The 24732-nt window shown below is 44.1% G+C and overlaps 1 protein-coding gene across 2 annotated transcripts in view; it reads left to right on the forward strand.

The window, feature by feature from the left end:
* The first annotated feature begins 1720 nt into the window (after positions 1-1720).
* Positions 1721-24732, forward strand: part of LARS2 (leucyl-tRNA synthetase 2, mitochondrial) — a 266084-nt gene continuing 243072 nt past the window's right edge. The window contains exons 1-2 of one of the 2 annotated variants that reach the window (XM_077269111.1): positions 1721-1804; positions 21818-22063. In XM_077269111.1, coding sequence (XP_077125226.1) covers positions 21836-22063 — 228 coding nt within the window. In that variant the 5' untranslated portion in view covers positions 1721-1804; positions 21818-21835. Of the gene's footprint in view, positions 1805-1987; positions 2008-21817; positions 22064-24732 lie in introns of those variants that run through there. The other variant, XM_077269112.1, reaches the window with a different exon arrangement.

A 24732-nucleotide genomic window follows, 5' to 3' on the forward strand; every position in this document is an offset into this window, starting at 1 on the left:
AGAGATGTGTGTGTACTTGTACCATGGACCTGACGGTGCAGAGCTATGTGTGTCTGTACCATGGACCTCACGGTGCAGAGCTGTGTGTCTGTACCATGGACCTCACGGTGCAGAGCTGTGTCTGTACCATGGACTTGACGGTGCAGAGCTGTGTGTGTGTCTGTACCATGGACCTCACGGTGCAGAGCTGTGTGTGTCTGTACCATGGACCTGACGGTGCAGAGCTGTGTGTGTGTCTGTACCATGGAGCTGACGGTGCAGAGATGTGTGTGTGTCTGTACCATGGACCTCACGGTGCAGAGCTGTGTGTGTCTGTACCATGGACCTGACGGTGCAGAGCTGTGTGTGTGTCTGTACCATGGAGCTGATGGTGCAGAGATGTGTGTGTGTCTGTACCATGGACCTCACGGTGCAGAGCTGTGTGTGTCTGTACCATGCACCTGACGGTGCAGAGCTGTGTGTGTCTGTACCATGCACCTGACGGTGCAGAGCTGTGTGTGTCTGTACCATGGAGCTGACGGTGCAGAGCTGTGTGTGTGTCTGTACCATGGAGCTGACGGTGCAGTGCTGTGTATCTGTACCATGGAGCTGACGGTGCAGAGCTGTGTGTCTCTGTACCATGGAGATGACGGTGCAGAGCTATGTGTGTGTGTCTGTACCATGGAGCTGACGGTGCAGAGCTGTGTGTCTGTACCATGGAGCTGACGGTGCAGAGCTGTGTGTCTCTGTACCATGGAGCTGACGGTGCAGAGCTGTGTGTGTCTGTACCATGGAGCTGACGGTGCAGAGCTGTGTGTCTGTACCATGGAGATGACGGTGCAGAGCTGTGTGTCTGTACCATGGAGATGACGGTGCAGAGCTATGTGTGTCTGTACCATGGAGCTGACGGTGCAGAGCTGTGTGTGTCTGTACCATGGAGCTGACGGTGCAGAGCTGTGTGTGTGTCTGTACCATGGAGCTGACGGTGCAGTGCTGTGTATCTGTACCATGGAGCTGACGGTGCAGAGCTATGTGTGTCTGTACCATGGAGCTGACGGTGCAGAGCTGTGTGTGTGTCTGTACCATGGAGCTGACGGTGCAGAGCTGTGTGTGTGTCTGTACCATGGAGCTGACGGTGCAGAGCTATGTGTGTCTGTACCATGGAGCTGACGGTGCAGAGCTGTGTGTGTCTGTACCATGGAGCTGACGGTGCAGAGCTGTGTGTCTGTACCATGGAGATGACGGTGCAGAGCTGTGTGTCTGTACCATGGAGATGACGGTGCAGAGCTATGTGTGTCTGTACCATGGAGCTGACGGTGCAGAGCTGTGTGTGTCTGTACCATGGAGCTGACGGTGCAGAGCTGTGTGTGTGTCTGTACCATGGAGCTGACGGTGCAGAGCTGTGTGTGTGTCTGTACCATGGAGCTGACGGTGCAGAGCTGTGTGTGTGTCTGTACCATGGAGCTGACGGTGCAGAGCTGTGTGTGTGTCTGTACCATGGAGCTGACGGTGCAGAGCTGTGTGTGTGTCTGTACCATGGAGCTGACGGTGCAGAGCTGTGTGTCTGTACCATGGAGCTGACGGTATAGAGCTGTGTGTGACAATGTAGCGCTGTATCCCGCCCCATACCGGTGGCTGCGCTCAGTATGTGCTGTGCGCACTGCAGTGTGTGACCGGGCTCCGCTACTCATCACCTATCACCCGCCCACACACACACAGCACCTCTACCGCCCATAGCACACTGACTCCTCCCACACATGTGACCGGCACGTAGACGTGACGTCATGTAAGGTCCTTCCGCTCACCAGGAACTGTCACTCCTGAGGTAGGACATGTGCGTGCAGCGTGTAACGTCACTGATAGATCCCGGGGTCACAGAGATGCGTTGGGGAGTATCTTCTGTGTACTGTGTGGAACTACAAGTCTCAGCGGAGGGAATGCAGCACCATGTATCCCCAGTGGCTTGTGTGTCCTCTCTCATGTATGAAGACTCGTAGCATTGGTCACCTGAGGGGAATGTATGGGAAGGTGCGTGTGCTGCAGACTCCCTCCTGTGCTGCAGACTCCGTCCTGTGCTGCAGACTCCGTCCTGTGCTGCAGACTCCGTCCTGTGCTGCAGACTCCCTCCTGTGCTGCAGACTCCCTCCTGTGCTGCAGACTCCCTCCTGTGCTGCAGACTCCCTCCTGTGCGGGCACTGCTCCTGTGTTAGGGCTGTGGGAGGGACTCGGGTACAGCGGATTATCACACTAGACGCTCTAATCTACAGAGAGGAGAGCCCCCGTATACAGGCTGGGGAGGGGCGTACAGTGGCCGGCCTTCTGTCCCCACATCTGGGGCCTCTTCTCCCAGACCTGTGCTGTTCCTCTGTTATTGCTCCTGGAAACTTATGAATAAATTGACAATTGGGTGTTACCATCCCGGTGTCACACATCAGCTTGTCTGGTACTTGTGACAGGTTTCACACGTACCGGAGACACTTACACTCAGTGCACATGTCAGTGTGTTTCTATGGACCCTGTGTCTGTGGGCAAAACACACATATGTCCATTGTTTAGCAGCACAGGCCGAAAAACATCCCGCACACTGATGACACGCAGATAATGTCCCTGTGTCATCAGTGTGATACGTCCCGGCGCCGGGGAAGCAGCGCTGCTGTTCTCACTTACCCCGGTGCTAAAGACAACTCATCGCTGCCACTGCTCTCCCTGAGATCAGCGCGAGCAGGGGACAATGCTGAGAGTAGTAGTCCCTACTGTCTACATCAGGTGTAAAATTAAGAAAAAACTAAAAATTGTCAATGAACAAGTTTTAAAAGGTGAGTATAATGTGATTTTTTTTTAAAATTAATTTTACACTTGATGTAGACAGACGCTACATCTCAACAACGTCCACTGCTCGCGCTGATCTTAGGGAGAGCAGGGGACAGTGATGTGAACTGTGGTGGCTTTTCTCAGGCGCCGGTACATGTGATACTGGTGCGACACACGTGTTAGACACACGGACACCGATATATCTGGTACTGGTGTTTCCAGTATCCGTAATGTCAGGATGTGTGGCAGAGGCCTTACACAGTCTGAGGGATTCTTTCCACATTCAGGTTTTCTGATGCAGTCTTGAAACCATACCTAAAAATGTGTCAGACATCTGGGGGTCTGAGACGTCTTATTATTTGTATTCACTTCCAGATTTAAAAAAATTGTTTCTAAAAATTTGAACATGTGAACGCAGCCTAAGTCTGCATTCCCAGATCAGTGTTCCCATCCTAGAGATACGGACCTCCTCCGGTGTCATCCTCATTGCTTTTTTTTTTTTCTCACCCATTTGTATTCACTGGAGCAGACAGACTGAACTCTTTTATCTATTGACTCCCAATAATGAATCTGTAAAAAAATGGATGAAACTTGGATGGGAGACTGTGGTACCAAGTCTGTCTCCAGTGTCATCTGTTTTACACGGACCCACATAGACTAGCGGCCAAGTCTGATCTGTAAAATGGATGAGTATAGGACGTGTTCCGAGTCTTGCTGACCGGAGCCACAGATCCATTTTGAAACTGATGTTTGTTTGGCTCAGTGACACTGCCAGCAGTGAGGACAGGATGGGGCTCAAGGTGGTCCTATCCACTTGTATTGCGCTACGATGTAGCAGTGACACCTGGTGAAATTTGGCTGACATGTAGGGGTGTATAGATGAATAAATGGAAGAAGGAACCCAGCACTGCCATGATAATTCAGTTAGACCTGTTTTCCAGGCCAGCCATGAATTTCTCACTCTCAGGATTCCGCCCTGTTTGCCTGCTGGAGTGGTGATCACATGACCTGACACTTGCAATTTGCATACTTCTGGTCACATGCTGACTTGTTTGTTTTCCTACTTCTCTCAAAGATTGATTGGAAAGCACCCATGAGAAGTCACGTGACGCCCTCCGTGCAGGCAAACACCAGAATCCTGACAGTGTGCATATTGTACATTCTGAGGGCTTGTTCACACATCGGTATTGTGCATCAGTGTTTGTATGCCAAAACTAGGAGTGGAACATATAATTGACGACTGACACCTGTTCTGTGTTTTGGAGTCGCTCCTTCTTCTGGTGTACAAATACCGGAGAAATACTTTTTACAAATATTGGTAAGTGAATAAAAAAAAGGGTTAAGGTCACACGAGTGTATAAAAAAATCATCAGGCTTTCATCCTGAATATTAGGATGATTTTTCTCACTTGTCATCCTTGTGCTGCCTGTACACAATCTATTTTTTTTACAGCAGCTATTAATCATTTACAGGACCATGTACAGCTTCCTATATTACAGAATTGCACTGTATCTGTATCGGATGCTATACATATGGAATCTGTTTTTTTTTGTTGTTGAGCATTCATAGACTACAATGGGAAATTCTCATGCAGCATATGGAAGTAAAGAATGCATACTGCAATTTTTTTTTTCTTCACACTCCCATTCAGTCGATGGAAAAAAATGCTTGTCTGCATTGCACGATTGAATAACATTGGTTTATGTCCTGTCTATTTTTTCACAGAGAGCACTTAGTCCGAAAGTACGGTCATGTGGACCTACCTTTAGGATTCAGCAAGCTGCAGTCAGAAGCCCCCGGCATTGACCTGGCCCTAATCTGCAGGTTAACGGCATTATGCTGCTGTCCGGTGCCTGCACATAACCGAATGTAGATGGGAGAAAATGATCTTTATTCTCTCCACCAGCATTCGGTATAATAACGCTGTTAACCTGCAGATTAACCACACATCTACAGGTTAACAGCATTATTCACAGTGACAGGTTCCCTTTAAATGAATACAACATTAACCCCTTCTTGACCTTAGATGTATCAGTACGACCAGGCCAGCTGGTGCTTACTGACCTTGGACGTATGGATGCTTTCAGGCGATTTTGCGATCACAGAGGCTGTGTGTGCACGATCGCTGCCTGGTGTCAGCTGATTCTGACAGCTGACACCCGACTCTCATTGCCAGGAGCAGTGCCCACACCGCTCCCAGCACTGTAACCCCCTAAATGCTACGATTGCAGCATTTAGCGAGCAGGCAGAGGGAAGAAAGCCCTCTGCCCTTGGATCGGCACCCCTGCAACGTCAAAGCGGGGGGCCCGATCGCTGCCATGGTGACCCGATATCATCATGACAACATCCGGGTCACCAGGCACTAACTTGTGTCAGGAGGGCTGACAGGCTACAAGGTATAGCAATGTTACTGCATTGCTATACCCTAACAGCGATCAGACTGCAGAACGTGAAAGTCCATTAGTGGGACTAATTAAAAAAAAAAAAGTGAAAAAGTTGGAAAATCATAAGAAAAAAAAGTAATCACAAAATACTAATAAAAAAAAACATATATTGTACACATTTGGTATTGACGCGTCCAAAACAACCTGACCTATGAAACTGTCCCACTAGTTAACCCCTTTAGTGAACACCGTAAAATAATAAAAAACTGAGGCAAAAAAACACAATGCTTTATCATCATTCTGCAGAACAAGAAGTGGAATAAAACACAATCAAAATGACTAATGTAAAAAAAATTCACAAATTTTACCATGCACTTAACCGCAAAAAAAGCAAAAAGTAATTCCTGAATTGTTGTTTTTTGTTTATTCTGCCTCTCAAAAATCGGAATAGAAAGCAATAAAAAAAAGTGAGCCTGAAAATGGTTCCAATAAAAACGTCAGCTCATCCTGCAAAAAACAAGCAATCATATGACTCTGTTGGACGAAATATGGAAAAATTATAGCTCTCAAAATGTGGTGACGCAAAAACTATTGTTTGCAATGAAAAGCATCTTTTAGTGTGTAACAGCAGCCAAACATAAAAACTCGATAAAATTCTGGTATCGCTGTAATAGTACCAACCCGAAGAATAAAGTCGCCTAATCACTTATACTGCACAAGGAACGGCATCAAAATAAATAAAACCAATTCTTCACCTGATGTTGATTTTTTCATTCTGCCTCCCAAAGATCACAGTAAAGGTACCTTCACACTAAGCGACTTTGCAGCGAGAACGACGACGATCCGTGACGTTGCAGCGTCCTGGATAGCGATCTCGTTGTGTTTGACACGCAGCAGCGATCTGGATCCCGCTATGATATCGCTGGTCGGAGCTAGAAGTCCAGAACTTTATTTTGTCGCTTGATCACCCGCTGTCATCGCTGGATCGGCGTGTGTGACGCCGATCCAGCGATGTGTTCACTTGTAACCAGGGTAAATATCGGGTTACTAAGCGCAGGGCCGCGCTTAGTAACCCGATATTTACCCTGGTTACCATTGTGAAAGTAAAAAAAAAAAACACTACATACATTCTGAGGTCTGTCACGTCCCCCGGCGTCCACAGGGTTACGCGCTGCTGCCGAGAGCTCCTGCACTGACTGAATGTGTCAGCGCCGGCAGCAGCGGTGACGTCACCGCTGTGCTCTGCTTTACGGCCGGCGCTGACACATGTGGAAAATACATTTCTTTGTCTAAATAAAAAAAAAATCAAACAATAAAAGTACACATATTTAGTATCGCCGCGTCTGTAACGACTCCACCTATAAAACTATATCACTAGTTAACCCCTTCAGTCAACACCGTATAAAAAAAAAAAAAACGAGACGAAAAACAATGCTTTATTCTCATACCGCCAAACAAAAAGAATAGCACGCGATCAAAAAGACAGATATAAATAACCATGGTACCGCTGAAAACGTCAAAAACGAGCCGCCATACATCAGCGAAAAAATATAAAAGTTATAGTCCTCAGAATAAAGCGATGCCAAAATAATTATTTTTTCTCTAAAATAGTTTTCATCGTATAAAAGCGCCAAAACATAAAAAAATGATATAAATGAGGTATCGCTGTAATCGCACTGACCCGAAGAATAAAACTGCTTTATCCATTTTACCAAACGCGGAACGGTATAAACGCCTCCCCCAAAAGAAATTCATGAATAGCTGGTTTTTGGTCATTCTGCCTCACAAAAATCGGAATAAAAAGCGATCAAAAAATCTCCCGTGCCCGAACATGTTACCAATAAAAACGTCAACTCGTCCCGCAAAAAACAAGACCTCACATGACTCTGTGGACCAAAATATGGAAAAATTATAGCTCTCAAAATGTGGTAACGCAAAAAATATTTTTTGCAATAAAAAGCGTCTTTCAGTGAGTGACGGCTGCCAATCATAAAAATCCGCTAAAAAACCCGCTATAAAAGTAAATCAAACCCACCTTCATCACCCGCTTAGTTAGGGAAAAATTAAATAAATTTAAAAAATGTATTTATTTCCATTTTCCCGTTAGGGCTAGGGCTAGGGTTAGTGTTGGGGCTAGGGTTAAGGCTACATTTAGGGTTGGGGCTAAAGTTAGGGTTAGGGCTAGGGCTACAGTTAGGGTTGGGGCTAGGGTTAAGGCTACAGTTAGGGTTGGGGCTAGGGTTAAGGCTACAGTTAGGGATGGGGCTAAAGTTAGGGTTAGGGTTTGGATTACATTTACGGTTGGGAATAGGTTGGGATTAGGGTTAGGGGTGTGTCTGGGTTAGAGGTGTGGTTAGGGTTACCATTGGGATTAGGGTTAGGGATGTGTTTGGATTAGGGTTTCAGTTATAATTGGGGGGTTTCCATTGTTTAGGCACATCAGGGGCTCTCCAAACGTGACATTGCGTCCGATCTCAATTCCAGCCAATTCTGCGTTGAAAAAGTAAAACAGTGCTCCTTCCCTTCCGAGCTCTCCGGTGCGCCCAAACAGGGGTTTACGCCAACATATGGGGTATCAGCGTACTCGGAACGCATTGGAGAACAACTTTTGGGGTCCAATTTCTCCTGTTACCCTTGGGAAAATACAAAACTAGGGGCTAAAAAATAATTTTTGTGGAAAAAAATATATATTTTTTATTTGCATGGCTCTGCGTTATAAACTGTAGTGAAACACTTGGGGGATCAAAGCTCTCACAACACATCTAGATGAGTTCCTTAGGGGTCTACTTTCCATAATGGTGTCACTTGTGGGGGGTTTCTACTGTTTAGGTACATTAGGGGCTCTGCAAACGCAATGTGACGCCTGCAGACCATTCCATCTAAGTCTGCATTCCAAATGGCGCTCCTTCCCTTCCGAGCCCTCCCATGCGCCCAAACGGTGGTTCCCCCCCACATATGGGGTATCAGCGTACTCAAGACAAATTGGACAACAACTTTTGGGGTCCAATTTCCCCTGTTACCCTTGGGAAAATACAAAACTGGGGGCTAAAAAATAATTTTGGGGGGAAATTTTTTTTTTTTTATTTTCACGGCTCTGCGTTATAAACTGTAGTGAAACACTTGGTGGGTCAAAGTTCTCACAACACAACTAGATAAGTTCCTTGGGGGGTCTACTTTCCAAAATAGTGTCACTTGTGGGGGGGTTTCAATGTTTAGGCACATCAGTGGCTCTCCAAACGCAACATGGCGTCCCATCTCAATTCCTGTCAATTTTGCAGTGAAAAGTCAAACAGCGCTCCTTCCCTTCCGAGCTCTCCCATGCGCCCAAACAGTGGTTTACCCCCACATATGGGGTATCAGCGTACTCAGGACAAATTGTACAACAACTTTTGGGGTCCAATTTCTTCTCTTACCCTTGGGAAAATAAAAAATTGGGGGCAAAAAGATAATTTTTGTGAAGTAATATGATTTTTTATTTTTACGGTTCTGCATTATAAACTTCTGTGAAGCACTTGGTGGGTCAAAGTGCTCACCACACATCTAGATAAGTTCCTTAGGGGGTCTACTTTCCAAAATGGTGTCACTTGTGGGGGTTTCAATGTTTAGGCACATCAGGGGCTCTCCAAACGCAACATGGCGTCCCATCTCAATTCCAGTCAATTTTGCATTGAAAAGTCAAATGGCGCTCCTTCGCTTCCGAGCTCTGTCATGCGCCCAAACAGTGGTTTACCCCCACATATGGGGTATCGGCGTACTCAGGACAAATTGTACAACATCTTTTGGGGTCCATTTTCTCCTGTTACCCTTGGTAAAATAAAACAAATTGGAGCTGAAGTAAATTTTGTGTGGAAAAAAAGTTAAATGTTCATTTTTATTTAAACGCTCCAAAAATTCCTGTGAAACACCTGAAGGGTTAATAAACTTCTTGAATGTGGTTTTGAGCACCTTGAGGGGTGCAGTTTTTAGAATGGTGTCACACTTGGTTATTTTCTATCATATAGACCCCTCAAAATGACTTCAAATGAGATGTGGTCCCTAAAAAAAAATGGTGGTGTAAAAATTAGAAATTGCTGATCAACTTTTAACCCTTATAACTCCCTAACAAAAAAAAATGTTGGTTCCAAAATTGTGCTGATGTAAAGTAGACATGTGGGAAATGTTACTTATTATGTATTTTGTGTGACATATCTCTGTGATTTAAGGGCATAAAAATTCAAAGTTGGAAAATTGCGAAATGTTCAAAATTTTCGCCAAATTCCGTTTTTATTTTCACAAATAAACGCAGGTAATATCAAAGAAATTTTACCACTATCATGAAGTACAATATGTCACGAGAAAACAGTGTCAGAATCACCAGGATCCGTTGAAGCGTTCCAGAGTTATAACTTCCTAAAGGGACAGTGGTCAGAGTTGTAGAAATTGGTCCGGTCATTAACGTGCAAACCACCCTTGGGGGTGAAGGGGTTAACATAGTAATATGTACCATACATGAATGTGTTATAATAGTGGTAGTTATTAGGTCCATAGTGACTAATAATGGCTGATCACAACACAGCATTATATGACTTATCTATATATAAAAATTGATTAATTTATGTGACTAGTGCACATTTTCATAGACCGTGACTGTATGGTGGTACTATGTGGCTTTATCTAAGCAGAAGATAGCGCCCTTTTTGAAGAGACGTGGGGACCACAGGTTCACCGTATTAAAGGGAACTTGTCACGTCCCCAGGGCGTTTTTAAGTAAAAGAGCCACCTTTAGCAGCACTAAGGCTATGTTCACATTTGCATTGTTGGGCGCAGCGTCGGAGACGCGACGCAACCAACAACGCATGTACACAACGCAGCGTTTTGCGACGCATGCGTTGTCATAAGATCCTACAGATCGGGACTTTCGGCGTGATGCATGCGTCGTAAAACGCAGTACAACGCATACGGGCGCATGTCCATGCGCCCCCACATGTTAAAGATAGGGGCGCATGACGCATGCGTCGGTATGCGTCGACGACGCTGCGCCCAGCAACGCAAATGTGAACGTAGCCTAAGGCTGCATTCTGTGAAGGTGGCTCTTATGTTTCTGATCCCTAGTAACACTGAAATATTCACTTTCATAAATTGCGCCGCATACCAACTTCACAGAATGCAGCCTTAGTGCTACTGAAGGTGGCTCTCTTACTTAAAAACGCCCTGGGGGGTGACGAGTTCTCTTGAAAATCATTCATCATGTGAGGAGCCATTGCTCTATGACATCTATCCACATGACTATAGAAATGGCGGTCACTAGCCCACGTGGTGCAGTAGAGGCACATGATATTTCCACATCAGAGCGCCAGGCATGCATACAGGTGGTGTGGGAGGAGCCATCAACCCCAAATTGGATGCACCCTTCTCTGATGCACTGACAGGAGCCATTACACTGAAGGCTACTTTCACACTGATCGCAATGCGTCGTACCGACGGACGCTGCAAGACGTGGGCAGCGGATGCACATGCACGGTTGAAAATGGCAGACGCAACGCACAAAAAAAGTTACATGGAACGCCAAAACACGACGCAATGCGTCGCTAATGCAAGTCTATGGAGAAAAAACGCATCCTGCGGGCAACTTAGCAGGATGCGTTTTTTCTCCAAAACGACGCATTGCGACATACGTCACACAGCGCTAGTGTGAAAGTAGCCTAAGTTTGAGAGATGTTCCCTGATTGGTGCTTTCATATTGGGGTGTTCCATTGGTTCCCAGATATAAAATGGCTCTGTGTGTTGCATGTATGTTAGTTTCATCTGACATTTTATTTATGCTTGAAAAAGGCCGCTTGTTGGCCGAAACTTTGCTTTTATGATGGATTTTGGATGAATGAAGGAATAGAATAGAATCATCTCTCTGGCACCTTGGAAACGACTTGTCTCTGTGTGGGAATTACAGTTGGAGAATCTGACTGATGGAGTCATCATTCTTTGTCAGTGGGATTGGGGAGGAGGGGTACAGTAGGGTCATCATAACGTGCGTGTACAGGGTATTGTGGAGGAATTCATTGTAGGGATATCATGGTGTTCGGAATTACATTTGTTGGCATCATACTTTATTATTTGTATTAGTGAAGGTTTTTTCTCCTTTGTTATTACACATTTAAATTGGGCCATATGCTAATTACTTCTCTTACATAACGTATTATTCCAATATTTTATTTTAAGAACTATTAATTAACACTCACTTTGTTCATGGGACAACCCCTTGAAGTTTGGTTCCATATAAAAATGTTCATTTTTATATATGATGAGAAAAAACGTCCTTAATTATAGACATTTTTTTCTATAAGTATCAAGGTTGGCCCACGACTTTGCCCAAGCTTTTAATTTTGACCCGCTGTGTATTTGAATTTGACATCCCTTGCTTAGGGCAAAGTAGCTATTCCCTGGGCACTTTAACCCCTTTCTGTCTTCGGACGGGATAGTACGTCCGAGGTCAGAAGCCCCGCTTTGATGCGGGCTCCGGCGGTGAGCCCGCATCAAAGCCGGGACATGTCAGCTGTTTTGAACAGCTGACATGTGCCCGTAATAGGCGCGTGCAGAATCGCGATCTGCCCGCGCCTATTAACTAGTTAAATGCCGCTGTCAAACGCAGACAGCGGCATTTAACTACCGCTTCCGGCCGGGCGGCCGGAAATGATCGCATCGCTGACCCCCGTCACATGATCGGAGGTCGACGATGCTTCAGAATAGTAACCATAGAGGTCCTTGAGACCTCTGTGGTTACTGATCCCCGGCAGCTGTGAGCGCCACCCTGTGGACGGCGCTCACAGCACACCTGCAATTCTGCTGCATAGCAGCGAACATCAGATCGCTGCTATGTAGCAGAGCCGATCGAGTGGTGCCTGCTTCTAGCCTCCTATGAAGGCTATTGAAGCATGGCAAAAGTAAAAAAAAAAAAAAGTAAAAAAAATTTGAAAAAAATAAAAAATATATAAAAGTTTAAATCACCCCCCTTTCGCCCCAATCAAAATAAATCAATAAAAAAATCAAACCTACACATATTTGGTATCGCCGCGTTCAGAATCACCCGATCTATCAATAAAAAAAAAGCATTAACCTGATTGCTAAACGGCGTAGCGAGAAAAAAATTTGAAACGCCAGAATAACGTTTTTTTGGTCGCCGCGACATTGCATTAAAATGCAATAACGGGCGATCAAAAGAACGTATCTGCACCAAAATGCTATCATTAAAAACGCCAGCTCGGCACGCAAAAAATAAGCCCTCAACCGACCCCAGATCATATAAAATGGAGATGCTACGAGTATCGGAAAATAGCGCAATTTTTTTTTTTTTTAGCAAAGTTTGGAATTTTCTTTCACCACTTAGATAAAAAATAACCTTTTCATGTTAGGTGTCTATGAACTCGTACTGACCTGAAGAATCATGATGGCAGGTCAGTTTTAGCATTTAGTGAATTTAGTGAACCTAGCAAAAAATCCAAACAAAAAACAAGTGTGGGATTGCACTTTTTTTGCAATTTCACCGCACTTGGAATTTTTTTCCCGTTTTCTAGTACACGACATGGTAAAACCAATGATGTTGTTCAAAAGTACAACTCGTCCCGCAAAAAATAAGCCCTCACATGGCCAAATTGACGAAAAAATAAAAAAGTTATGGCTCTGGGAAGGAGGGGAGGGAAAAACGAACACGGAAAAACGGAAAATCCCAAGGTCATGAAGGGGTTAAACCCAATTTTGCCCCTCACAGCTATGCCCCTATATGATAGATGCCATAACATTATCCTTTTGGCATCCATTGTTTTTACCTATATTAGAGTAGTGTATTTAAATACAGTTTTCATTGCAGAATTATCCTGGAAAGAAACACGGCTGTTTTTGCTTGAACGTGATGTAAACTGAGTCTATAGTGCCCCGTACACAACATACCTGTTGGCTGAAGGTAGTGCTGCTGATGGCTCATCTCTCAGCTATCTCACCCGACTTTCATACACATTACGCTCCCTCTGCCGAGTGCTCCAGTGTTCTTTACAAGAGAACCTCGGACTTCTCAGGCTGCTTATCTCACCGAGAAAACATTGCTCTTTTGTAAGCCAAGACTTCACTGGTGAAATGTCCCAGGGCCATTGAGTGTAGTTAGGTTCTGGTTTCCCGTGGACCAGGATAGAAATGGAAGAACTGTTCCTATACCTTCCAAATAGTATCTTCATACAAATTTCTGCAGGTACCACAGACAATACACACCCACAAACTGCTTTCCATTGATCTCAATAAAAAAAAAATGGAAGCCGGTAGCCAGATGGTGATTAGCCCAACGGACAGGGTAAGTTAATGTGTGGATCCACGGTAGATCAAACTGCACCCACCAGACCAAAAGGATAACCTGCCTGAATTGTTTCTCTGTTGTATACATCAAAGGCATATAGCTACTGGAAAGAGAAAACTGACATGTGCCAACACAGCCAAAAAGGTTGTGGATGATGCCAGAATCTCAAATGTTTCACTCAGTGTATAACCAGATGTTTCACCACCTTTACAATTGTATGGCCGACCCTTGGCAGCATTGAAATAAAATATGCTGCACATTATAATTTTATCCATAAAGTTGTATCGGGGCTCGCAGTTATTACACTGCTTCACTTGCTGATCCCTTTATTGCACAACCTGGACGATGTACCTGAGCCACCAGGAAACGCCCACATCCTCTGGCTTCGGTGCTTACCCGCGTCTTCAGGCTCCAGCGCGCTTACCCGCGTCCTCAGGCTCCGGCGCACTTTCCCGCATCCTCAGGCTCCGGCGCGCATACCCGCGTCCTCAGGATTCGGCGCGCTTACCTGCGTCCTCAGGATTCGGCGCGCTTACCTGCGTCCTCAGGCTCTGGTGCGCTTACCCGCGTCCTCAGGCTCCGGCGCGCTTACCCGCGTCCTCAGGCTCTGGCGCGCTTACCCGCATCCTCAGGCTCCGGCGCGCTTACCCCCGCGTCCTCAGGCACAGTCAGTCGCGCTTACCCGCGTCCTTAGGCTTCAGCGCTCATCCGCATCCTCAAGTTCCCGCTCTCATCTGCATCCTCAACTCCAATGCGCACCTGCATCCTCAGGCTCCTGCACTCACCCGCATCTTCAGGCTCCAGCGCTCACCCACATCCTTAGGCTCCGGCACTTCATGTCAAACAAGGGACATATTTACTGAGAATACTGTAGCTAATAACTTTATCAAGGGGGAATATTACCGGGAGCATTATAATGGGGACGTTATTGTTGGCACCTCATTGGGTGCACTGACTGTCTTCGTTTTGGGTGTTACTGTGGTTTTACATTTTATTGCGACCCTTGGAATTTGGATTGTTGCCTTGCCCCTCTGAGATCTACAGTTAGGAACAGGCTAGCAAAAGCTGAAAATGAGTGTCCTAGAAAATGCATGTCTCTGTGACCCAGTTCGAGAACAAGATTTTCTTAAAAAACATCCCATTTACCATACAATTGTCCGCTAGAGCTCAAAGTCTAGAATATTCATGTAAATGATGGGTTTTCACTACCCGATATTAGTGGGTCTTTTGCTCATAATCCAGCAAGACTCCACAGTATTGTTCTCCTGAATGTCTTGGCTGATCATCAGCCGCTCCGGTGGGCTAGATTCACACATCAGTGTGAGTGTAACCATTTGAGAGACATGATTTTTTTTTTCTACCCATCCCATTTTTTTTCACTTAAGCAGGCAGAATATTTGAACTTTTTATATCCATTGACCCTTAATGAGTCAGTTGAAAATGGATGAAATTCGCATAGGAAAACTGACAAACAAACAAACATTGTCTATCTAGATTCATCTGTTTCACAAGGCTCCCCATAGCCTTTAATGGCCCGAGGCTGAGTCGCAAATTCTGATCAGAATAGGGCATGTTCTGAGTCTGTGACCCGGTTTTAAAACTGATGTGTGTTTGGCTTATTCAGTCTCTTAAAGATAATAATCAAGAAGAAACCTGACACGACTGTGTGAATGAAGACTAATACGCAGGGCCTGTAATCTTCTGAGCTCCTACTATAAGAGCTCATGGTTTTAGCCCATTACTGCTGTGTCTCTCACATGAATTATATAAATGTCATGATGAGTTCACAGAGAATAAAATGGTACAAATAGGAAATGCTGAAATACAATTCTGCATGTACGTACAGCTTAGGCTACGTTCACACTTGCGTTGTGCGCCACAGCGTCGGCGCCGCAGCGCACAACGCAAACAAAAACGCGGCAAAACGCACGCTAAAACGCTGCGTTTTGCGCCGCATGCGTCCTTTTTGGCCGAAAGTTGGACGCAAAAAAAATGCAACTTGATGCGTTTCTTGCGTCCAACGCTTGCAGCCATGCGGCGCAAAACGCAGCACAACGCATGTCCATGCGCCCCCATGTTAAATATAGGGGCGCATGACGCATGCGGCGACGCTGCGGCGCCCGACGCTGCGGCGCTGACCGCAAATGTGAACGTAGCCTTAGAAGCAGAGAAGTAAACTATGGAAGGACGGCCACAATGCTTGAGAGGAGGGGCGTCTGTATTATAATATTTTGCTTTACTTACATTAACATGATCATGTCCTTTAATTATTTCCTGCTCTGCCTGGGATCTCAGAAGGTGTCGGCATCAGTGAGCGGAGTGAATTTTCCCTATGAGATCCCTGATATGGGCTTCAGGAAAATGGCTGCCGGAGGTGGCTCATGTGCAGATTGAGATCCCAGGCACTGCAGCATCGGCCCACTCCTAAAGCAGCGACCCTACATCCTCCGACCCCCAGTAAACTCACTGCTGATTATAAAACGCACCCCTATTTTCCGCTCAAATTTGGAGGGGAAAAAGTGCGTCTTATAATCTGAAAAATACGGTATTTAAACTACGTTAAACTGTACACCACAAAGAAAACATTTTAAAATGTCATAATTGCTATTTTTTTTTGGTTCCAGCACTTCCCCAAAGAGATGCAGTTAAATTAAAACATTGTATCCACCCCAAAATGGTGTAAATAAAATTATTAGGTGGGCTATAAAAAAAAAATAAAAATAGGTCCATCAACAGGAAAAAAAAGTTATGGGTTTCAAAGACTGGCGCTTAAACAGTATTTCAAGATTTGTATGAAAAAAAATGTTTCACCACAAAAATATAAGAAAAACTGTGAAGTTTGGAGTTGCCAATGTCTTATTGAAATGCAGAATCATATTGTAAGGATATTTTACCACGTAATGTTATTCCCCCACCCAAATACATAAAAATATAAGGGGGGTCTCATAAACCTTGAATAGCCTTCATTTTAGGCCTTTTTCACATTTCCGTCGGTACGGGGCCGTATCAAACTGTCGGCCCGATGTACCGACGGATGTTGTGCAAATAGTGCCCAACGTGGGCGGCGGATGCAGTTTTCAGACGCATCCGCTGCCCATTATGAGTTTCGGGGAGGAGGGGGCGGAGTTTCGGCCGCGCATGCGCGGTTGAAAATGACGGACTCGTCGCACAAAAAAAGTTACATTGAACTTTTTTTGTGACGACGGTCCGCCAATTACCGACGCATCCAGCGCCACGACGTATGGAACGTGTTTCCATACGTCGTGATGCGTCGGTGATACAAGTCTATGCAAAAAACGCATCCTGTGGGCAACTTTGCAGGATGCGTTTTTTTGCACAGAACAACGCATTGCAACGTCTTTATAAAGACGGAAGTGTGAAAGTAGCCTAATTACTGTATGTCTTTTACTTCAGCTGTTTTATCTCTGAAAGGTCAAGCAGAGGTCTCTAAGTTATCTCTGATTACCTCAGGAGCAGTTCAATCCGGTTCTGACTAGTTCTGTTGGCGCCTTTTTAACAGCTTGCTATTGGAGGATTACTGCTTTGGTGGACTTTTTTAAAGTATAGAAGTCCCTGCTTGGTAGTTCTCTCTCCATTCCGTCGGGTGTATGAAGAAAAGAAGATAAATTATTATTATGTCCCTACTGTCGTGATGTCTTTATTTGTGGGAAAATCGCCCATTCTATGGGTGGATTGGTTTTATTGGAGTTTTGGAATTTTTGGACAATTTTATCTGAGCAAATTATTTATTATATTATTGAGAATTTATGTAACTCAAAATAAACTTCATGGCCATTTTATTTCAACAAAATTGATTTGTCTTTATTTGTATGAATGGGTTTTGTGTGAACACCATCCAAAACTACAACCAGTTCTGAAAAAAAAAACAACCTGTCATGTCTATGTTGGCATAAAAACAATAAAGTCATGGCTCTTGCAAGAAGGGGAGAAAACAAGGAAAATTGTCTGGTCATGAGGGGTTAACTAGTCTATCTGCTACATGGGAATATACCCTAACAATGGGTTTTTACGCTCAGTAAGCAAGTGATGGTTATCAAAGCCTTATGTAGTTCACCAAGATTTGTAAATAATGAGCATAAAATCCATGTTTTAAGTGTCATTACTGTGGATCCATGGCAATTTTTGGTGAGTTACAAAGTTGATCTTCCTAGTGCATTGCACGCTACCACACTTTATATGCCCCAAATTCACCCATCCATATGTCATGGGCTGAGTACAGACCACAACTTTAGGACTGACAGAAATCAGCAGTCTCATATATACAGTACAGACCAAAAGTTTGGACACACCTTCTCATTTTAAGATTTTTCTGTATTTTCATGACTATGAAAATTGTACATTCACACTGAAGGCATCACAACTATGAATTAACACATGTGGAATTATATACTTAATAAAAAAGTGTGAAACAACTGAAAATATGTCTTATATTCTAGGTTCTTCAAAGTAGCCACCTTTTGCTTTGATGACTGCTTTGCACACTCTTGGCATTCTCTTGATGAGCTTTAAGAGGTAGTCATCAAGAATGGTCTTCCAACAATCTTGAAGGAGTTCCCAGAGATGCTTAGCACTTGTTGGCCTTTTTGCCTTCACTCTGCGGTCCAGCTCACCCCAAACCATCTCGATTGGGTTCAGGTCTGGTGACTGTGGAGGCCAGGTCATCTGGCGTAGCACGCCATCACTCTCCTTCTTGGTCAAATAGCCCTTACACAGCTTGGAGGTGTGTTTGGGGTCATTGTCCTGTTGAAAAATAAATGATGGTCCAACTAAATGCAAACCGGATGAAATAGCATGCCGCTGTAAGATGCTGTGGTAGCCATGCTGGTTCAGTATGCCTTCAATTTTGAATACATCCCCAACAGTGTCACCAGCAAAGCACCCCCACACCATCACACCTCCTCCTCCATGCTTCACGGTGGGAACCAGGCATGTAGAGTCCATCCGTTCACCTTTTCTGCGTCGCACAAAGACACGGTGGTTGGAACCAAAGATCTCAAATTTGGACTCATCAGACCAAAGCACAGATTTCCACCACATGTCCATTCCTTGTGTTCTTTAGCCCAAACAGGTCTCTTCTGCTTGTTGCCTGTCCTTAGCAGTGGTTTCCTAGCAGCTATTTTACCATGAAGGCCTGCTGCATAAAGTCTCCTCTTAACAGTTGTTGTAGAGATGTGTCTGCTGCTAGAACTCTGTGTGGCATTGACCTGGTCTCTAATCTGAGCTGCTGTTAACCTGCGATTTCTGAGGCTGGTGACTCAGATAAATTTATCCTCAGAAGCAGAGGTGACTCTTGGTCTTCCTTTCCTGAGGCGGTCCTCATGTGAGCCAGTTTCTTTGTAGCGCTTGATGGTTTTTGCCACTGCACTTGGGGACACTTTCAAAGTTTTCCCAATTTTTCGGACTGACTGACCTTCATTTCTTAAAGTAATGATGGCCACTCGGTTTTTTTTTTACTTAGCTGCTTTTTTCTTGCCATAATACAAATTCTAACAGTCTATTCAGTAGGACTATCAGCTGTGTATCCACCAGACTTCTGCACAACACAACTGATGGTCCCAACCCCATTTATAAGGCAAGAAATCCCACTTAAACCTGACAGGGCACACCTGTGAAGTGGAAACCATTCCCGGTGACTACCTCTTGAAACTCATCAAGAGAATGCCAAGAGTGTGCAAAGCAGTCATCAAAGCAAAAGGTGGCTACTTTGAAGAACCTAGAATATAAGACATAATTTCAGTTGTTTCACACTTTTTTGTTAAGTATATAATTCCACATGTGTTAATTCATAGTTTTGATGCCTTCAGTGTGAATGTACAATTTTCATAGTCATGAAAATACAGAAAAATCTTTAAATGAGAAGGTGTGTCCAAACTTTTGGTCTGTACTGTACATGTGCTCAGTTTAGGAAATGACGGTTTGTTCTTGAACTGTGTTTCACCAACATCAGAATTCGGCCTAATATTTCATGCTGCTGCTGAAATTGAGAAGTACCATTTTAGGAACAGTGAAGAGAAAGGGTAAGTTTGACCCCAATATTGATGGATTGGGCCAACAGTCTGTATGTGTGGACACATTAATTTTCTCCGTAAGATAAGCCGCCGCTACAGGAGTCTGTCATCGGCTCTCTGAGAAAACGAATACTCGGCAAAGCAAGCACTGCTGTGTGTGAGGGAGAACTGCCAGCCAAACAACCCATAATTTGGCCAACAACCAGCTTAAAGTGTGTGGGGGCTTTATAGATATTATAGCCTAGATTGGGGCTTTGATTACCTTATTATTGGAAGGAACAAATATAACACAGAAGGAGAAGATAATGGGCCCGATTCATCAAGCCCGGCACTCTTCACGCCAGTCTTGATGAGGAGATGTCCTTTAGTCCTTGATGGAGTAAGATTTGTGGCCTAGCAAATGCCTCTTCTTTTCAAATTCGTTACGAGCAGCATCATTTGCCCTAGTTCCACTCACTTTGTCAGAGCTGGGCAAAAATGGTGTGAGATCGCCAAAAGACACAAAAATTTTGCGCAGCATCAAGTTGCGCCAATGTTATGCAACTTTTCAAGTCTGTTTACTTACTAGTGTAAAAAATTTGGTGTCTTGGGCCTGATGATTGTGTAATATGTGCTAAAATACAGTTTGGTATAAATGATCACACAGTGGGAGGTAGGAGACTATCAATATTTATATTGAATTTTGTTTTTTAGGGGTCACCGTAAAACGGTAAATAGCCCAAGCAGCATAAAATCAACATGGCAAAAATGCATACAACTCTATAACCTTTAAAAAAAATTGGGTGCAAAATTTAAATTTTTTTTTTCCTATTTTTCCCTATTTTGGAAGCTAGTGGGTGGAGACTAGCTGATATATTGTCTCCCATAAACAGTACACACAGACATGTGAGTGTTCACAAGCAGCAGCATGGAGGACATTATACAGTAGTACTTAGTAGTGTAGCTGTGAATCCAGCAGCAGTATTTGTCTGCGTGTGCTGGTGCCTGTGCTCTTTCCACACCCTCTTTCCGTAAACTTTAACAAGCAGCCGTATTCTCATCCATCAATGAGAAGGTCATTCACCTTATCTTCAGTGAGTGACCGTTTAGCTGATTCTTGAGGAGGGAAAGGGGAGAAGTGTCTCATAAAAGTAGAAAATCCGATTCCTGTGATAAGTTGTAATACAAAGTGTTTTTATTTTATTTACTTGTGCTATTAACTTATATATACTGTAGTTTGTTGAATGACAGTGATCATTTAATGGTTTATTCCCAAGTTGCGTTCTTGCTGCCATTTTTGCCACAATTTTTCCTAAAGGGAAATTAAATGATTAGCTTGAATGGATTAGCCGTGCAATACCATGCAAGGTTCAAGGATAAGAATTTAGCTGTTTCTGAAAAATGTATTTGTTTTTCTCTTCTCTTACAGTCTCCTTACAGGGTTACTATAAAAACACAAGTTGTCCCGTAGTCATGGGATGGGGGGTAACGTTGATCACTAAGGCTCTGAATGCTGGGACCAACAGCAATCCTGATAACGGGGCTGTGTGGCATCCAAGCCATTAATTGTCCGTGAGACTAGCTGAACGCTGCACTTGTCTGTCCCATAGACAATAAATGGAGCATAGACCATGCAGGTTCTCTGGCGCTCCATTTAGGTCTGGTCTGCAGAGCACCTTTCTCAGGATAGCTGCTCGGAAGTTGTCCAGATCACTGGGTTAGGTCTTCTTCAGTACCTCTGTGCGCCTCTCCTAGCAGCAGGGCGCGTGCCAGTTTGGGCCAGCAGTGAAACAATGCGCTGGTCTGAACGGTCAGTCATCAGGAGCACCAACCTGAGGGTTTCCACAATCTCCTCCAGTCTAGAGCCCAGGCTGTTTAGCAGACAGATCTTTGCTGTGGCTCTGTTCACACTTGCGTTTGGCAATTCTGTTTATTCTAGGAACAAAGAAGCAGAAACCTTGCCGAAAACAAATCCACTTTTCAATGGATATAAATGGCACTCAAAGGACTCCATTGGCTATAATGGTTTGGTTGTTGTTATTGGGGCTCATTTTACCAGAATAATTGCCCGGACGCATTCACCGACACTAAACAAACCTCATTTTAAAACCTGGTGAGGAATTAAAGCACAATGTATAGTGAAAAATTGTGTACCTTTTCATTTATGTTGTCGCATAGGATTCCTATGGACTATTATGTAAGTCTTGCATTCCCAGTGCTATTAATGCATGTTTCAATAAAATATCATTTGATGTCTCGCATGTCCCTTATATTTGGTGTGACATATTGTATGACGGCTCTTATTTAATATTTTGTAGGGTTTCCCTATATGAAGAATGGGTCCTGCTGCCATGGGACTTGGATTTTGTAGCAGTTGTCTGAAAGGAAGGCTGAATACACTGCCCAAAAACTGGCGTTGGGTTTTAAGTTCTGGAATTACAAGGACTATATACAGTGAGACAGGACAATGGGAAAAAGTATATGGCTTGGAAACGAGAAAAAAAGTGGAAAAAAGTTGGCATCACAAGATAAAAGACAATTTTACCACAATTAATGAATTAGACGTAAGTATATTTATACCTGTATCACTAAACATGTGACCAATGAAGGTAATTATTTGCACCAGACGTTTTTAGTGGCTTCATAGCAAAAGGGGTGACACCTTATGCACATGACAATTTTTTAGTTATTTGATCCCATAAATTTAATTTATGCCTATATTTTTCTCACTTAACCAATTTAGACTATTTAGTGCTGATGCATCACACACAAATCGGATTACAACATATTCACACACATGTTAAAATGTAAAAAGCCAAGGGGGAGGGGTTGAATATTTTCTTATGCCACTGTATACATAGATTTAATAGAAAAAACCTTAGAGGTTGTCCACTACTTTTTCATTGCTGACATTTCAAAGACCTACTAATAGGGAATGTACTGTAGATTGTGAGCGCTGCGGAATAAGACATATATAATAAAATAATAGTGTTTTATATCACTTTCACACTGTGCTCGTCAGAGAAAAGGATTCATCTGAGCCAAGTTATTTTATTAAAAGGAAAAACGTGTTCTTAAAGGCCCCTACAATCCAGGCTGACACCACATATTTTTTCCATGTAGGGGATTTGCTGCTCACAATTTGCAAACCATATGGGGACTGAAGAATCGTGTTAACAATCATTCTTCCACATACAATTTTCATTGAGTAAAAGGTCCTTAAAGGATAACTAAACTTTATTTTTATTTAATTATCCTCCTGTCATTTAAAAGTTAGGCATTTTTGTTATATATAGTACTTCACTAGCTTACTGTAGTTTGCTTCCTTCTCTTCCAAACACTGTGCTGTACCTTGCTATACTTCATTACCGTATTTTGCTTCCTTGCCTCCCAAACATTATTGTGCAGTGCTGTTTCAATGCCCAGTTCATGTTCCTTTACAATCTCATTTCATCTACTGCCCAGCAACATCTTTACACTGCATTCAAACAATCTGTGTATAGGACTTTCCATGTCTGAGCCTCTTCTTGCCATCCTCCACTCAGAATTCCCCATAATCTGACTTTTTGATTATAGTTGACCAGTATTGCTGAGCAGCATTTAAAAGGCACTTCTAAAGGTGCATAGACTGGACATTGAAACAGCACTGCAGCATATTGTTTGGGAGGCAAGGAAGCGAAATACGGTAATGTAGTATATTACAAAAATTCATAACTTTGCAATGGTTGGAGGATGAATAGAAAAAGTTTAGCTACTTTTTAAACAAGCACCTATTTACTTGTAATATTGTCGATCAACACTTTTTATTGGTGGAAATTTGCCTGTGTAAACATACTTTTTTTGTGAGGTCCTGCCTTGGATGAAAGTGGAGCTCATGTTACATGTATGCTTGACTCTGGACAATCACTTCCCTGAGGCATGAAGTGGTCACTAAAGGCCCCGTCTCACATAGCGAGATCGCTAGCGAGATCGCTGCTGAGTCACAAGTTTTGTTACGCAACAGCGACCTCCATAGCGATCTCGCTATGTGTGACACGTACCAGCGATCAGGCCCCTGCTGTGAGATCGCTGGTCGTGTCGGAATGGCCTGGACCTTTTTTTGGTCGTTGAGGCCCCGCTGACATCGCTGAATCGGTGTGTGTGACACCGATCCAGCGATGTCTTCACTGGTAACCAGGGTAAACATCGGGTTACTAAGCGCAGGGCCGCGCTTAGTAACCCGATGTTTACCCTGGTTACCAAAAAAAACAAACAGTACATACTCGCCTTTCGGTGTCCAGGTCCCTTGCCGTCTGCTTCCTGCTCTCACTGACTGCCGGCCGTACAGTGAGAAGTGAGAGCGCAGCAGTGACGTCACCGCTGTGATCTGCTCTCACTGTACGGCCGGATCTCAGTCAGAGCAGGAAGCAGACGGCAAGGGACCTGGACACCGAAAGGCGAGTATGTAGTGTTTGTTTTTTTTGGTAACCAGGGTAAACATCGGGTTACTAAGCGCGGCCCTGTGCTTAGTAACCCGATGTTTACCCTGGTTACCCGGGTGCTGCAGGGGGACTTCGGCATCGTTGAAGACAGTTTCAACGATGCCGAAGTCGTTCCCCTGATCGTTGGTCGCTGGAGAGCAGTCTGTGTGACAGCTCCCCAGCGACCACACAGCGACTTACCAACGATCATGGCCAGGTCGTATCGCTGGTCGTGATCGTTGGTAAATCGCTTAGTGAGACGGGGCCTTAAGAGGTTCGGGTGCTCATTGCTGGAACCGAGCAATTCCTAATACTCGCACGCTCGTTTCAAGTAATGAGTATAATGGGAGTCCATGGGAAAGCCAACTTTTTTCCGGCAGACTCTACAAAGAGGTCTGGGGGGCAGTAAAAATGTTGGAATGGGTGGGAAAATGGAAGGAGAACAGCATGGGGAAGACCCCTGTAAGCATGCCTGACTCCCAGATCACTGCTGAGAACTATGGTGGCACACTTTTACTCCAGTTTAAGGAGTGACAATAAAACATTCCAAACCCGCGACAAATTTCATTTTACAGGAAAAAACAATGTTAAGACACATTTTTTCCTTTATAATGACTTGTTTATAAGGGAAAATGTTAAAATGATTTTTAAAAAATATACGGTAATTTAAGTAAACCTAAATTGTTTGTTTTTTTTAATTAAAAAATATGAACATTACAGTTTAGTTTATGAAGGAATCTAGAACTGCCAACAATAAGGGACTCAGATACACC

This window comes from Ranitomeya variabilis, chromosome 6, assembly GCF_051348905.1.
Source record: "Ranitomeya variabilis isolate aRanVar5 chromosome 6, aRanVar5.hap1, whole genome shotgun sequence".
Classification (NCBI taxonomy): domain Eukaryota; kingdom Metazoa; phylum Chordata; class Amphibia; order Anura; family Dendrobatidae; genus Ranitomeya; species Ranitomeya variabilis.